The sequence below is a fragment of the Hippoglossus stenolepis genome, chromosome 2, assembly GCF_022539355.2.
Source record: "Hippoglossus stenolepis isolate QCI-W04-F060 chromosome 2, HSTE1.2, whole genome shotgun sequence".
In the NCBI taxonomy this organism is placed as follows: Eukaryota; Metazoa; Chordata; class Actinopteri; order Pleuronectiformes; family Pleuronectidae; genus Hippoglossus; species Hippoglossus stenolepis.
The window spans coordinates 17,606,338-17,622,795 of record NC_061484.1 but is presented as its reverse complement, the minus strand read 5'-3'; the positions used below and the strand labels follow the sequence as shown (position 1 = coordinate 17,622,795).

Here is a 16,458-nt window from a genome sequence, read left to right as displayed (position 1 = left end):
CCGGCCACGGAGAAGTTTATGAAACATTCTCGACACACTGCGCCGCCTCTCCTCTCTCCACTGTGCTACATTGCTTAATAATGGCTGATGTATGAGGTCGGGGATGAGTTTCCATTCACAGAGGTCGTAACACTTTCGCAGTCATGTGGTTTAATCTAAATCTGAGCAAAGTTTACAAGGTGTACACAGTTCCTGTGTGTCGGGGCACATGACAGACAAATGAAGCACTGCATCCTTTTGAAAATGCTTTATTTAACTATTATCACTATAAATATAACAATGGCGAACAAGCTTTTTTTTTTTTTAAACAAACCTTCAGATAGAAAAGACTCTGCAAAGGTCTACAAAGGAATGGCAAAGGGCACATCTTGGCAATAAGGCACACACTAGAAAGAGTTAAAAAGGTAATACCTATGTTAAACTAGGCACATGTAGCTCCACACCACTGACACAAAGAGCAGCAGGAGTTGATCCCGCTGCAGCAGTGTGGATGTAATGCAGGCAACAGAGAGTAAAGGTAGGTGCTCTGAGTGGGAGGCCGAACCAGGAGAACACAAGTGTCCGCTGACACAGGGCTGTTAAATCATGATAAGACTTTTAGTCGCGTAGCCAAACCTGCCGAGCATAGTTGCAACAGCGACAGGTCAAAGTACCAGGCGAGTCGTCACGCTTCACTCGGACAGTTTTGGTCTTGTTGTTTGCTGATAAGAAGCCCCACTCATAACACCAACATCTGGTTCAAACATAATATTACACATAACAAAAACACATTAACCTTGAATGTTTAAAAACTATTGGACACTTTGGCAAAAAAGACTTTTTTTCTACTTTTGTTACTCTGACTTTTTTGTCCCTAAACAAAGTGTAAATAAAGAAAAGAAACATGTTTTTGAATATATTATACCTTTTCTTCTCACTTCATTCACAACACACACATAATGCATATATTAAATATATCCTGACTTATTGTCATCATACAAGAAAAAATAATGAAAGCAGTTGACAGCAGTTTGCTTTCGAAGTGAAATCCAGTTTCAGAGATGGAGAGAAGCAAAGTAAAGAAGAGAAAAACAAAAAGTTTTTTCTTTGCACTTTAGTTACACTTTTTTTTTGTTGGATCAATAACTTCGTTATGATCTCCTTCAAAACCTCAAAATCCAGAGTCACCATAGTAAAAGTCAGCATATTACTTAATGTATAAAGTAATATTAAAAAATCTGATGAGCTGATGGAAAAATAGCAAACAAACTCCCCTCAAATGCAGCAGATTAGTAAAAATAGATGAAACATTTAAAACTACTAGAATTGTATTAAAAATACAAGCCAGCACAAAAACGATTTGCGTGTTCTTTTATAAAAAAGAGAGATGGCTGTTGTGGAGTGTGAATTCAGGATGAGCAGCTGCTTGCATCTGTTATGTTCGTGTGTCATTACATACAACACATGCATAGCTCCTGTATTTCATTATGAGGTATGACTCCAGTTACTCCCAGTTAAATTTTCACACTTGTTTCCACTACACTGCAGAGTTTTAAAAGTGCCCACTGAACATTCATTAGGGTTATTTTATATGTTATGCTTTTATCTGCGAAGAAAAACTGCCAACACACATACAAATTGAAAAACACCAACTAGCCCAGTTTACACACACAAATCCATGCTCAGTGTTTCAATATCTCTTCATCTGAAAGAGGCAATCTCTTGCCTTTCATAAATATGTTTTAAGTGCACCTTGGTCAAGCACAGTTTTGGAGGACGAGAAATAACAAGAGAGACAAATTTGTGGAGTGTTACTGCAGGATCATTCAGAGAGGAAGCCATGACACATCTGACTGCAGCGACTGAAATCTACTCGTCTCACCAGAACACAGTGATACCACACATCTGAAGACTCCAGTGCTATGCACAGATGGAAGTCTTTGTTTTGAAAGGTGTTGTGGAAAACATAGAGTAGCACATGCATGCAGATGTGAGGCACTGTAGTAAGAAATGGTTTCTAATGTCATGACACTGGAGTGTATGGAGCTGTATGTTTTTTGGTTTGCATTGGCAAATGGAGGAGCACTGTGAGAGACAGACTGAGACAGAGTGCTCCAGTATATAGAAAAAACATATAGAAAAAAATGTGTCTCATTTCTGTCCATATTTGTTCACCTTTCAATAGTCAAACATTTCAAAAACCACAATAAAACATACACGAATGAGAGAAAAACAACAACTAATTTCTGTTCAGTCTTCATTTTCTGCCAGAGCAGTGTCAGAGGATGGGAAACATCTCCGTGTACAAGACGTCACCTATAGATGAAACCATCGATGAAAAAGTTTTTCCAGTTTTCTTTCTCTATCATTAGTTCCCCAGGGACTCTGTCACAACAACATTAGTAAGCAGGCTACCTCTCCTCAAACTAACAAAGATATACTGTATGTTTCCAAAGGTTAAAGCAGACATAACAACAAGCAAACTAATTATAGGCGGAAAAAAACAATGCAATACTTTGAACCTTCATTTAAAACGACCAAAAACACAAATGAAACTAAATAAAACCAAAAAGTACCAAACAGGCGTGTTTGAAGCATACACATTCAACCACCATGGACGGAAAGCATCACCAACAGCATGTAGAATTGGCTAGAATACTATATATTAATGGAAAAAAAACTGAAAAAAACATTAGTATATCCAAAGACAGCTGTCTTCAGTGATATATTCATTCGTCAGTAGTTCCTGTTGTACTTTTACTTCTTTAATTAATTTGTCTTTCTCTCCTTCCCCCCAACTTTACACTAAATTTGTTTTAAACAATGTGTAAAGATCGATCTTTCCTGTTTCAGAATACAAACTTGCCCCAAAAATAAAAGAGAAAGAGACCTACAGAGAATAAAACCTTAAATATGTATCTTCTCTTCATAAATACTTGTATGTACCTTCAGTTTTCCCCCATTGCCGTAGCAACGAGGTGGCGAGGGTCAGTGAGAGAAAGAGAGTTGTGTATTTGTGTTGTTTTTGTGAATTCTGCCATATTGTTGGGGACGACTGTCAACACACACTGGTGGGTCTCCTCAGGGAGTAGACTGTCTTTTATATGTGTTTTAATATTCAGTAGAAAACAGGGATGTTGTCATGATGATGTCATGATGTTGTCATGTGGCTGCTGAGTCCAGGATATGCTGAGGCCGGTAGATGAGACAGATATGAGATGTCAGATCGCGTTTTTTCACTGTCTGCGTTCTGAACATTTGTTTCCAACCTCGTTCCATTAGAATAGAGGTTCACAAGTTCATGAGATGTTTCTGTATGATGGGACAGACGTGTCCGAGATGTTGCTGTGGTCGTTCAGTCACAGGCAGGATAACCTTCTCATTATGTCATGTGGTCCGAGCCCTCAGAATCAGTATGTCTGGTAGATGTCGTGGATGGGCAGCTGGAAGGCCGTGGCGGGGAAGGCCTGTGGCATAGCGTAGCCAGTGTAGCCTCCATATGCTGCAGCTGCCACAGCTGCATTCTTCTGCAGAGCAGCCAGGGCTGCTGTGTTGGCAGCGTAGTTTGTGATGGGGACATATCCACCTCCATACAGGCCAGCGGCGGGGATACGCTGCACGTTGTGGGCCATAGCGTAGACGGGCGTGATTGGACGGCCCTGAGAAGAGGAGGGATGGAGTGAATAAGAGGATTTCTAAAGCATGTCTTCAATTACCATACTTTACTACTTACTTCAGTAACAAGCATTATTTACTAAGTGTACAAAAACCTATAACTCAAATCTGAATTTTAGCATTTTCATTACGTGGAGTATATAAACACAAAGTAACCTAAACATCTCTTTTGTTGTCTGTGAAATGTACATTTATGTTTTTTGTAGGTTATTTCACAATCGGTTGTTTTGGCATTAGAAGCCATCATTTGTGTTGGTTATTAAATAAATGATACGTTGTTTGCCCTGGAAGTTAGAGCAGAGATGGACAAAGCCACAGGGAAATCGGTTATGACACAATTAAAACACGACCAAAAAGAAACATCCTGTTACCTTGATAAAAATTGTGGATTACTTTGGGTTTGAATATTTTGGAAAACATTTTGGATAATGAAAGTACAGAAATCAACAAAATATATAATATATAGGTCTAGTCTTATTTAGACATTTTAATGAAGAATTGTTACTTATTATATCTTTAAAGGGGAACTCCACCTATTTTAATCATAGTCTGGTTTTGAGGCATCGATTTTGCACTTTCAAACTGTCTAATAAGAAGATATAGAAGTGCAGTCAACTGGTAAAGTTCGCTTTCAAACTCTTCTGGTGTGACATCTGATTCATAAACCCTCTGTATCATGGAGAAAACAGTGTAAAAGTGTTATGGTGCAGACCTGGAAAGGTGGAGGGGTAGAGACTGAAGGTAGGCCGGAGGCAGCAGCATTGGCGGAGTTGTGTTCAGCGTGTTGCATGGCCAGAGGATTGATCAGGTGCTCCACCGTGTGCACCTTCCCCTCCTCCATCAGCTTGGCTGCAGGAGCCGTACTGAACATTGGGTACTGTCCACCCAGAGTCTGCAAGGCCACTGCACGTAAACAGTACACAAGAATAAGAGCTTGGATAACAAACTGGACCACATCACTCAACAGAGTATAGAGAGACATGGTTAATATCTTTGTATCAAGAATACAGGAGGTAATAGTTGGAGACGAGCATACAAGCACCCATGAAACAGGCATACCTAGATCTGAAGGTAATCTGTGAGAGGAGTGAGGAAAACGAAGGCAGCGGAGGATAAACAAGAGAGAGAGAGAGACATTGAAGGGTATAGTTTAAGGCAAGAAGGGAAAAAATAAGGAGTTACACAAGTTTGCGTTGGGGTGTGATTCGGATTATGATGGTGCTCAACTGTGGATTAAGCCCAATGTTCCAACACATGCACACATACATACACTCAAACAGCAAGCTAACACAACGTCAGCCATTGTTTCAGATGGACTAGTCTTTTTAATCTGGTGGTGATCCTGGGATTCCACACAGATCTGGATTGACATAGACTGGGGTCAAATCATTTCAGAGGGACTATCAAGAAAGGCCGCTTTACAAGGTGGACGTCTGATCAGCAAATATTTGACATTAATAGTTATAATGTGTCGTTCAATATAAATGTTATGTTGAAAAAAGCTAGCAAAGCTATTAATATTTGCATTTTTATTTTGCAATTCTATCACTGAAGTTTCTACCTTTAATTCTTGTAGAGCATAAAAATATATCTACACGGGTTCTTATTTGATATGTTTTTTTTTGTTTTCTTGTTCTTGTCAATGCCGCATTTTCTTCTGATTCACAACTTTGCTGCTACATTTTGTTCGCTGGGACAGTAGTTTGCTAAAAGAATATTGGTAGATACCAAAAAGAAAAAGAAAAATCATATTATGTATCATGCATTGCAAAATGAGATGTGCAACAAGTCTACATACCACTGACATTAACTCTTAAGTGATCAGACCAGAGTAGACACAAGACAAATGAGAGATATACAATTTTTAGTTTGTGCAGGTTAGTTCTGCATTTCAACTCCAACATTGACTGAAACATTTGTAGCGCAAATATAAGCTAAAGTAGCTGCTACTGCTTACTCCTAGCTTACTGAACATCATTCATGTTATGAATAGAAAAAGCTGATCCTTTGTGGAATACTTTTTTTTTCTTGATGCGTGTTCTTTCTACCATTGCTCAGTGAAAGAAGGCATCATGCAGTAATGTCAACCATGTTTCAGTCAAAAGTCGGAATTGAGTGCATGAGATTGTGAAAGACCATGTTCAGACCGACAACAGCACTGCATGAAAAAAACAAAACATGGCTGCCTCCTTGATTTCATTGAGACAACTGTTTCATCTGGCAAAAACAATCAGCTTTTTCCTGATTTCCATGCAATATTTTCTTGAAAATATCTTGTCAAGTCAGTTAGTTGCAGGAAGATTTCTTTGTAAAGCAAATATTCTTTGTGGTCATCGTTTTGGCATCTGCTGGCCTTTAAACTGATGGTTGTACTACTCCCTTTCCTGGATGTTATATCTTCGCATCAGCAGTATGCTACTAAGAGCGCAGTCATATTGTTCTTTAAACGCAGTGCTGTTTTCAGTCTCAATAGACAAACTACTGAAGTTGCGGAAAAGGAAAGACTGAGGAACAAAGCATTGTAGTTACCTTCTGGTCATGCTAGAAAGGACACATATCTAGTGTCATTATTCTTAACTGTTACGAGAAAGGGCGCCCTTTTGCACATAACCATCCAGCAACAACCATCGCTTTGATTTGAAAAAAGTTCCTCAAACCACACAGGAGTGAGCGAGATACAGGAATTGTGAGCTGGAAGGTTTAGTAAAGGCTTTTAAGGTGGGCGAGGATATGGATGGACATATCTATCTCACTGACTTGTGCCAGGTTTGATGCCAACTTGGTTGACGGAGGCAGCAAGCTCCAGACTGGGCATCAGCTCATAGGGCTTTTCGGACTGCTTGGTCTTGCCCTCATGGTAGCGGCTGTAGATGCCACGACCGGCAGAGTAACCCCCCAGGTAGGACCCCCGTGGTCCAGGGGTACGGTTACATGCAGCAGCAGCAGCACGACCACGACCTCGCACAGTACCTGCTTAAAATACAATTGAGGTAATATGATGACAGGAGTTGTGGTTTACGACTTGGGCAGCAGGGGCATGCTGAAAGTTGTATACGATGACATGTATGGCAAGATTTTATGATAAGTCTAGACCTTCCTTGGAAGCTTTTCTCAAGATATTAGGACTTGGGTAGCAAGGAGAAACATTTAGTCGTAATTTAAGGGAATAATCGGCTCATAAACTGCAGTTGCTAAGAGCTAAGGTTTTTTTGTTGTTCGTTGTTGTTTTGTTTGTATTTTCCCTTTATTTAGGTACAGTGTGAATTCTTTCTTGAGCACTGTTCTGTCTCTTGGTTATGAAAGTTCTTGGTACTGTGAACAGATGGTCCAGGAAGTTTTGTAGATTTGTTGTGATCTCTGCAATAACCCAGCATGAAATGGAAGTTGATAGCGCAGCAGGAAAAGGATGGTGTTAGAAATTTTATAGTTTGTCAAATGGCAGGAAAGCTCATTGTTCATTGAAGGAATAAGTAAGAGCAAGGATGTGAGAGATTACCATTGTTCTGTATCATTGGGGATCCTTTGGAGAAAAAACCAAAACACAACGATTGTTGAAAGTCAAATAGATTGCTACCACCCAAAGACCACATTTAATCAATCACAGGTAATGGGATTAGCATTCATTGGTCCATCACCTTGTTCTGTCTTTGACTTTTAACAACTCTCTGATTTTAAGCAACAAAATCTCATCAAGTTAAAGATTTCATCAAATGAAATTCTAGTCATCGAAGATTAAATCATTATTTTAGTCATCATGAGTCATCGTGGTCCTTATTAATAGTGCATCCATTGTTCCTACATTAGCATTTGTTGGATGGAAATATGAGATCTTTAACAGTGCATTGTCCCAAAGAGTTTCTTCTGACACAAACATTTACAAAAACAGTTGACTTTCAGAGAAACCATGTGGCTTTTCCAACTGATCATTACTAGAAGAAAAGCAGAAAAAATGAATTCTAACCTTTGACGAAGTAGTCCCGATTGGGTCCAATGAGGGTGTTGTAGGGATAACCATAGTAAGCCAATGTGTAGGGATCACACTGGTATACGTAGTTCTGCGGAACAGCCTCTGGAGTGGCAGGCACTCCCCCCTTCGAGGCCTTCTGACGTGAGTATTGCTCTTTATCAACTGGCTTAGCAAGCGTCACCTCAATGCAGGACCCCTCCACCTCTGTGCCATTGAGGTGGTCCATGGCCAAGACGGCATCGTCCCGGGAGGTAAAGTGGACGAAGGCGTAGTCACGGATTTTCTTCACACGTTCAACGCATCCAGGGTTCCACTGGCTGAACACCTAGTTGACGGAGAAAGTGTGGGTAGTTTTAGTCCACAATTTTACCTAATAAGATTTATACTGAAACCTGTAAACTGACAAGTCAATAAATCTCACCTGTCTGATTGTCTCCTCACTGGTCTCCATCATTAGATTCCTGACGTAGAGAATCTTCACTGTCTCCATTACGTCTTCATCCACATCAATCTCTGGCTCAGCCCAGTCCACTGCAATCTGGTGACCCCACAGCTGAATACGTCCAGGCATCAGCTTCCTGCGAGCCATGGCAGCTGCACGGTGTGACTCATACTCTACAAAGGCAAAGCCACGGTTCTTCATCTTGTCTGCAGCACTGGCATAAACTATGACATCTAGCACACCTTCTGTCACTTTAGAAACCTCCTCCAGAATCTCCTCTCGCTTTTTGGTCTTGGGAATACCACCAATGAAAAGACGGCAGTTGTCTACAGAGGAGCAGACCCCCAGTAGCCGCCCAGGCCGCACCTCATAGTTGTTGAGCTCCCGCACGGCACGTTTGGCCTCATGTTTCTCTGTGTACATCACAAACGCGTACCCTCGGTTCTTCCCATCAAAGTCCATCATCAGCCGCATCTCATAGATGCGTCCCACAGACTCAAACACTGGGACCAGCTCATCCTCATAAACATCCCGCGGGATTTTGCCCACAAAGATTTCACATCCTCGAGGAGGTGATGCACCATTCCAGCCAGGAGGAGGACCATATTTACGTTGACCATTTTCCTGGATCATACTGTAGCCGGTGCGCTCCATCAGGGCCTTGAGTGCAGGTTCAATGGGAGCAGCTAGAACACCCTCTGGGATATTAATCTGTCCTTCGAGAGAGTGGAGGGAGGGACCAGAGTAGGGTTTGGAAGGCTTGGAGGGTTTGGAGTTGGAGGGGGAAGCGTTATTGCTCATGGTTGAGGAAGAAGCTGAATCTTCGGCTGTCATTCTGGCATAACCATCCAATCAGATCTGGGGCCTGAGAAGGGCAACGAAAGACATTTTTATCATATTAGATTGGACCAACCACAACTGTTATATCTGAATAGAAAAACACAACATGAAAGACATATAAGTAGAAACTTATAGCTGAAGAGGTACCGTTTAATCACAAAAGGCCATAAATTTCCAGGGACAATCACATGGAAGATTACCTAGCTAACAAACTAACCAACACACATACTCCCCAGGGCACTTTTCCTTATCAGCAGTTTTACAACCTTGTTTTGTTGAGTTGCTCAGATCCCTGCTGACCTTTGACTCCTATCAGCAAGAATGAAGGGCTGCGAACCCTGAAACCTCCAGCTAAAGGTTCACCGAGTTTGACTAGGTCACATGCTCATTATGTGTGTGTCTGAAGTAAGTTAAATAAGCTAACAAGCTAGCTCATGAGGCTTAACTCCAGCTAAGCTACAGTTTATGACTTGTTCTGGGTAAAAATATGAGTCCACGCTGTGAGAACTTCTGTGCAGGGTAATTCATTTGCACAAGCACCTGTTGCACTCCCACTCACCAGGAGATGGTGTTGGACTTTCAACCCCCTTATCAATATATATAAGTTATACAGTGTGTGGGTGCAGCTTTTTATGTGTTTGTGTATTTGTGCGTGTGTGTGTGTGTGTGTGTGTGTGTGTGTGTGTGTGTGTGTGTGTGTGTGTGTGTGTGTGTGTGTGTGTGTGTGTGTGTGTGTGTGTGTGTGTGTGTGTGTGTGTGTGTGTGTGTGTCACTTCATTAAGTCCTGCAGCCCTATATGAGGAACAGAGAACAATCAGAAATCCGCTTCTCAGGCATAAACCTCTTATTCTGTTATTTTCCAACACTATTCAGGACGGAAAAATCCACAGCATTTAAATCCCCAAATCTCCACGCAGCACACAACAGTGAAGCAGCAATTCATAGGAGCCTATAAGCAAACGTTTTTTTTGTTTTTTTTGTTCGACAAATGTAGTCTGAGCGAATAGAAGAAAAACAAAAACAAAACAACAACCTCTCGCAATAGGCAGGGCAATGTGTGTGTGTGTGTGTGTATTTTTTGTGCGTCATGAGATTGCCTAGACTTTGATGGAGATAGGTGAGGCAGTCAACAAAGGTAAAACCCTACAAAGACAAGCAACCATGGTAACACACACTCATTTGACCTGACCTAATATCCCCCTCTCCCACGCACATGGACGCATGAACGCACGCACGCACGCACACACGCACGCACGCACGCACGCACGCACGCACGCCGCCACACACACACACACACACACACACACACAAACATCTGTTCACGTTAGTTCGCCCAAGGCTGGAGGGCTTACAGTTACCTGAAAACAGGTTTTCTTTTATTGCTTGAATAAAAAGACAGATTGTTGAAATATAATAAAAAAATGTACAGTGGACAAACCATATTAATAAAAATGCTATACAATTTCATGAATTTATTGTTATGTATAGAAGAAAGTTAAATCAAAATGTGAATGGGGGAAACAAAACAACTAAAACAGAGGCTGAAGAAACAGGATGACGTCTCCTCCTTCTATCTTTAGCCAGTTTTCAGCTGCTGAATGTTGACACAGGTCAAGATGACTCTAGATTAAATAAAAACTACAATTTGAGGCAAAGCTGGGGGAGCATTTACAATGAAGAAATTATTCTGACGAGGATGCAGTACCCTTCTCTAGCAAAAAAACACATCTCTCAAAGATTTCCCAGTATAGCTGCATGAAAACAGCTTTTTATGACTTGTTTCTGTGTTGCTTTCCTTCTCATTGCCTCCAGTTCAGTGTGCCCTCCCTCTGTTCCTTCTATCGTGTGAAGCGCTAACACGACTCCATCTCTTATCGGCCTTATATTGTCAGACTAATGACAAGGGGAGGACAATATTCACTTTGGGACTTCTGCTCGGTGATAAAAAGAAGCTATGTGACACTGAGGTCGACTGTAAAATGCACTGTAGTCAGGTTGAGACTCCCTTTTCTGGATATTTTGTGTTTTGTCAAAGAGAGTTGATGTATTCAGTTTTCAGTCTCAGTGTGGGGTAACCTACTTCCTGCTTTTAACTCTGTGATATTACTAACTTCCTCAGTGTGGACCGCTCTTGTGCTGATGTTTTCCTTTTTTAGGAGAGACTCAGGAAATCGCAACACTCGCTGTGTTAGAAGTGAAGCGAAACTCAGACGGTCTGTTTTAGTCTCTCTTCCTTTGCCAGAAAAAAAAAAAAGAAATGGTGAGTGTGTGGGATCTTTTGACATTAGTGTATCTAGAAAAGTCGAGATACAGGGACTTGTCTTCCTTAAGGGGACGTGAAGAAAGTCCCCATAATGTAAATCAATCAATTTTAAGGTGAAGATATGTTTTAAGGTTAGGTAAGGTTTATGTTAAGTTAAGGTTAGGTTAAGGTTAGGTTAAGGCAAGTAGTAACTATGGTTAAGGTTAGAGTAATTCTCCAGGAAATCAATGCAGATCTATGTAATGTCTGCTGAGCTCATGGAGGCACGACACGTGCATGTGTGTGTGTGCGTGTGTGTGTGCGTGTGTGTGTGTGCGTGTGTGTGCTTGACATCCAAGGCAAAGACACGTAAATCATTAACCTTGGTAAAGGCAAATCCCTGCTTTAACTCACACAGTGTATTCTTTTATGTCTTGCTGAGTAAAAAATTAATATTTCTATGAATTGAAAGTGACCATTTAAGTGTGAGTCTTCTGTTGTGACTCCACGTCTTTGTTTCAGCATGATACCAAAAGGCTGCAGCTCTTCAGAAAAACATTTCCCATGCAGACGTTTAGAGCTCAGACACACAGTTCAACTGGTCAAAGGTTATTAACACGGAGGAGAACAGGAGGGAAGGACCATCTCGCCTGCATGCACGTAGCAAGTGAAGGAAGTCAAAGAGCGAGGATTTGACGGTGTTCCGGTAATTGCCGTGGAGATTGCCCATTATATGGTGTTTATGATTGATGGAAGCACCTGACTCTCTACGTATTAACCGGGACTGAATTGTTTTATGAGCAGGCAAAAAAAGCTTTTATGGGCTTCTGTGATGACACTGGCAAATTCCATCTTTTTCTTCAAATAAGCAAATGAGTCGAGGCTTTATTAAAGCTCAGTTACTCACAGCTAGAAAGAGGAAGAGCATTTGATTATTTATGATTCTATATAACATAAATCTCTTCTGCTTCCCAATGTAGCCTAATGCAGATTATATGGAGTAAAGAAAAGTGTGCTCAACAGTATGGAACGATACAGCTCTTAGTTTGCCTTTCTATAATGATTGACAATGATCCAGTGTACTAAAGGAAGCAGGCTTAAAGAGGCCACCATCTTAGCCACACACGTGAGCACGTGGAGGTGACTGACTCACGGCGCCCACCGAGCGGCCCCGAACAACAGGGTCACAAGGCAGCAGAAACACCAACACTTATCTTAACTTATACACACCCAATAGATAACATTATCTTAGCTAAAATACTAAATGACTAATGCACGTAAACCAGCCTCCACACGTAAGATTCATGAATGCAACTACTAAATAATAATCTTTACTCACAACTGTTTCAATTCAATACTCGTCATATAGAGATGAATAATCCAAAGACAGTGAGAGAGAGACAGAGGGAAGTGAGACTGAAAGCAAAGGCACGGTGGAGGGACAGAGAAGGAGGAAGGAGAAGCAGAGCGAGGTCAGATGTGAGGATAGCTACCCCTGTTGTTCCACAGCACTCCGCTGCTTGGCTGCCTGCTCTGGGAGTGTTAGTCCACCTCCATTAGAGACAGGTACAGCAGGGCACTGAGCACAGAGGCCAGCCTCCTCTACACACACACACACGTGTACACACACACACACACATGTACACACACACACACATGCACACATGCAACATGCACGCGCGCACACACACACACACACACACACACACACACAGCACACAGCACGCACACGCACACACACACACACACACACACACACACACACACACACACACACACACACACACACACACACACACACACTTGAACCAAAGCTGTGAGCTGCAGAGCTGATGAGGGTGGAGCTAAAGCAGGTACTTTGTATCTGTGTGTGTGTGTGTGTGCAGCAGATCTGAGCTTCTACTTTTGAAGAAAATCTTTACTTTTCAACAATTTATTTACTAGTAGCTTTTTAGTGGTTGAATACATAAATACCAGGGGTGGAAAGTAGTTAATTACCACTTTATGTTTTATGTATTTTGTTCTTTCTCCCTCATTAATCATCTCAAGACCCCTCAGATTTATTTGGGGGCTCTTTGGAAGGGGTCTGACACAATGCATATATAACATCAACCAATGGAGGATTTTCTTTCCCACAAAACATGAACTTTTACTTTACAAATACTACGATACTTTTACTTAAGCAGGGTTTCAAAAGCAGGACTTCTGTGTAAAACAATGACACACACACACACACACACACACACACACACACACACACACACACACACACACACACACACACACACACAGTAAGTAAAGCACTTGATGCACATCCCATAAATATGGACTCTGTCAATAAATAAGCTGCAACTTGTGATGTGAGTGGGAGGAGGGAGGCCTGATGGGAAATGTAGTTGTAATGAGTTATGAGGTTTTCTGCTTAGAGTTGCAGAAATGAGAAAATGGCCAGAAACTTCCTCATGTTTTTGCTGTGACAGGACTTTTAAAAGTTATGACTGAGAGTTGTGACGACAGTGATTTATGTCATGTCAGCACGATAGGCTTACAAAAAATGTGTGTAACTCTCATCGTGTGTGCGTGTGTTTTTTGTACATAACAACGGCGAACATGTCCTGAGCACAGCTTAACTTAAGCAAACAACACACACCTTCCTGGGCAGTCAAGAGAGCAGATAGAGAGATGACAGAGAGACGAAAACAACCAGACGAGAGTTTCTGTCTAAAAACTCCCCTCCAGTGAAGAAGAGAGGGAGTGAGGGAAGGCGAGAGCAGATGGGGTGAAAGGAACAGACGGATGAAAGCCACAGTGTGTGGTCGACAGTGTGCTGACTTTCAGCTGCTATTGAAACCAGCTCCGCTCCTTTAACGACTGAGCAAACAGGAAAGAAGAAAGTCTATTTGGAATAAAGACAAAGAGGCTGATGGATAGAGAGAAAAAGAAGAGATTAAAGCACAAACGATAGATTAAGAGCTATGTATAGACTGTAGCATCTTAAATTTGTTTGCATAATGAAACACCATTTATAAAACTGTCAAATCAATCACTGTGACGTCAGAGGGAGTGGACTGAATATAAACGACAGCATAAAAGTGTGTGTGCATTACAAATGTGAGGGTGTGAGTTTTCCTTGGCACTCTGAGGGAAAAAGTAAGACAAGTGCTGCTGTTGGGGAGCAGAGTGGCTGGAAGTGTCTAAGCCAAAGGGGGTCAATCTAAATCAAAGATTAACTGTGGGTCCGTAGTGAGAGCCAATCAGGAGACGGACATGCGTCACAGGGTTCAGGCGTTCAGGTGACTGCACAACGTGACCATCAACCCATCAGGTCAACGGTTAACTGTTAAACCCCGCAGTGAGATCCGAGAACGTGGGCCTATAGAACATTTATTGACCTTCAATCATTTCACATGTTCACTAAATCATTTGTCACACAAACAAGCACGCGCGCGCACACACACACGCACGCACGCACGCACGCACACTCAGACAATTCAGTTTAAATGAGGTCTTCATTTGTGGATTGCAGTTTGCTGGTGGTTTTAAGTTTAAATTTGAAAAAGTAAATTACTTTGTGTTGAAGGATAACACTGGCGTTATTCACTCTGCCACTCATTGTGCCTGAAGTGTATCCTTTGAAACTATATATATTATTTAAATTGAGTCTTTAATATACACTTTGAAAAGGGCTCAGGCATCTTGTAGCTAGCCACTGTAGTTTTTAGCGACTCAAAGGGATGAAAAAAGCATATTTGTTGGGAACTATTTTCAGCTGCAGATTAATATAATGTCTCATAGTAATCAATTACAACACCAGCAATGTGGGACTCCGTTGTGATCCAGACACGAACGTTGCTCCAGAGGAGGGTAACAGAGGACATTTAGCCTTTAAAACATGGTGTAAACGACTCATTTCAAGTCGAATTTGAATGCCGGGGCTTACGGACACTTGGATTACACCACAGGAGCAGTATGGAGGCATTTTATGTTGTTTTCTGTTTATTTTATTTTTTTACGTTTGAAGAAGTGGTCACCATCTACTTAAATTGTATAGTATTTAGCTGTAACACTGTTTACCCCCAAAACTCCAAAGGTGTTTTGTGGACTCCAACACTTCACCCACCCCTCCAGCGGCATAGTGGTGAGTAGATAATCAGTGAATTTTCATTTCCGGGGCGAACTATCCCTTTAACTGATGTAGATAATTCAATTGACATCGTGGTTTATGATGTTTATGATGTTAGACTGAATCAAGTTGTACTGACTTTAACAATATCACTCTGCCCCTGACTTAAGCTGAAGCACTTGCTTTGAACTACATCTTAAGTAATCACATTAGAGAGTGCTTCTTAGACTTCGTTGGCTATCACTGATAAGCTAGGTCTCTATCAGGGCCAGGGTCACACACACACACACACACACACACACACACACACACACACACACACACACACACACACACACACACACACACACACACACACACACACACACACACACACACACACACACACACAAACTCACTCACTCACACATACTGGCGGAACCTGTGAATAAGCAAGGAATAAAGTCAGCAGTAAAGTGGTGATGGTAATCAGTATCTTGGGCAGAAAGGCTGTGTGACTGCCATCTATTATTACAAGTCATCTATATAAGTAAATGAGTAGCCCATCAGAAGACCTTGGGTCCAACTGTACAGTGAGTCCTACAACCTGTATCGTCACATGATTAGTCCCATAGCCTGCTTTCCTGGAAGCAGTTTCACACAAAAGATTCAGATTTGGACTTTTTTTACTTTCTCCAAGAGCTTTATTGTTTAGAGTCACTTTCCTACTTAAACTGTCTTTAAGAATTATGTGCCCACCAGTTTATTCTTTAAAATGCTGAGCAGTGCAATGTACTCTGATCATTTCCCCACCGTATATAAAGCAGCAAAAAGAAGACACTTTGTCCCATTGTCATGTTTCTCTAGTACACGCAGACCGCGTTATCAGCTGCTCTAAGTGACCAAAGGCCTTAAAAACAATGGAGTTGATGAAAGAGAAGTGAGAACTGTGGCTGACCCTTGAGGACACATGATGTCCTCACCACTGTGGTTCAGGCAGCTCAACTGTCAGCACGCTGCTGACTGCTACAGCAAGAAACAGGACGGAGAATGAATTCACAGAGGCTGTGTCATCTGAAGTTTGTCCCTTTCTGCCCTGACACATTGTTTTTTGAGGGGGTGTTATTGCCAAGACACGGAGACTCTTGGCAGTTAGTGCATAACCAGCAATTTACTGTATCTTCTGGATTAATCGACAAATAATTTGGTCT

The 16,458-nt window shown here is 41.6% G+C and overlaps 1 protein-coding gene across 10 annotated transcripts in view; it reads right to left on the bottom strand.

The window, feature by feature from the left end:
• Positions 1 to 232: 232 nt before the first annotated feature.
• The window catches only part of rbm47 (RNA binding motif protein 47), a 32,564-nt gene continuing 16,338 nt past the window's right edge, over positions 233 to 16,458 (bottom strand). For 3 of the 10 annotated variants that reach the window (XM_035173341.2, XM_035173332.2, XM_035173379.2), the window contains 6 exons: positions 8,043 to 8,928; positions 7,616 to 7,946; positions 7,151 to 7,174; positions 6,412 to 6,627; positions 4,367 to 4,557; positions 233 to 3,638 (listed from right to left, as the gene is read on the bottom strand). In XM_035173341.2, the coding sequence (XP_035029232.1) occupies positions 3,390 to 3,638; positions 4,367 to 4,557; positions 6,412 to 6,627; positions 7,151 to 7,174; positions 7,616 to 7,946; positions 8,043 to 8,897 (1,866 nt within the window). In that variant the 5' untranslated portion in view covers positions 8,898 to 8,928 and the 3' untranslated portion in view covers positions 233 to 3,389. The other 7 variants (XM_035173369.2, XM_035173360.2, XM_035173387.2 and 4 more) reach the window with 7 other exon arrangements.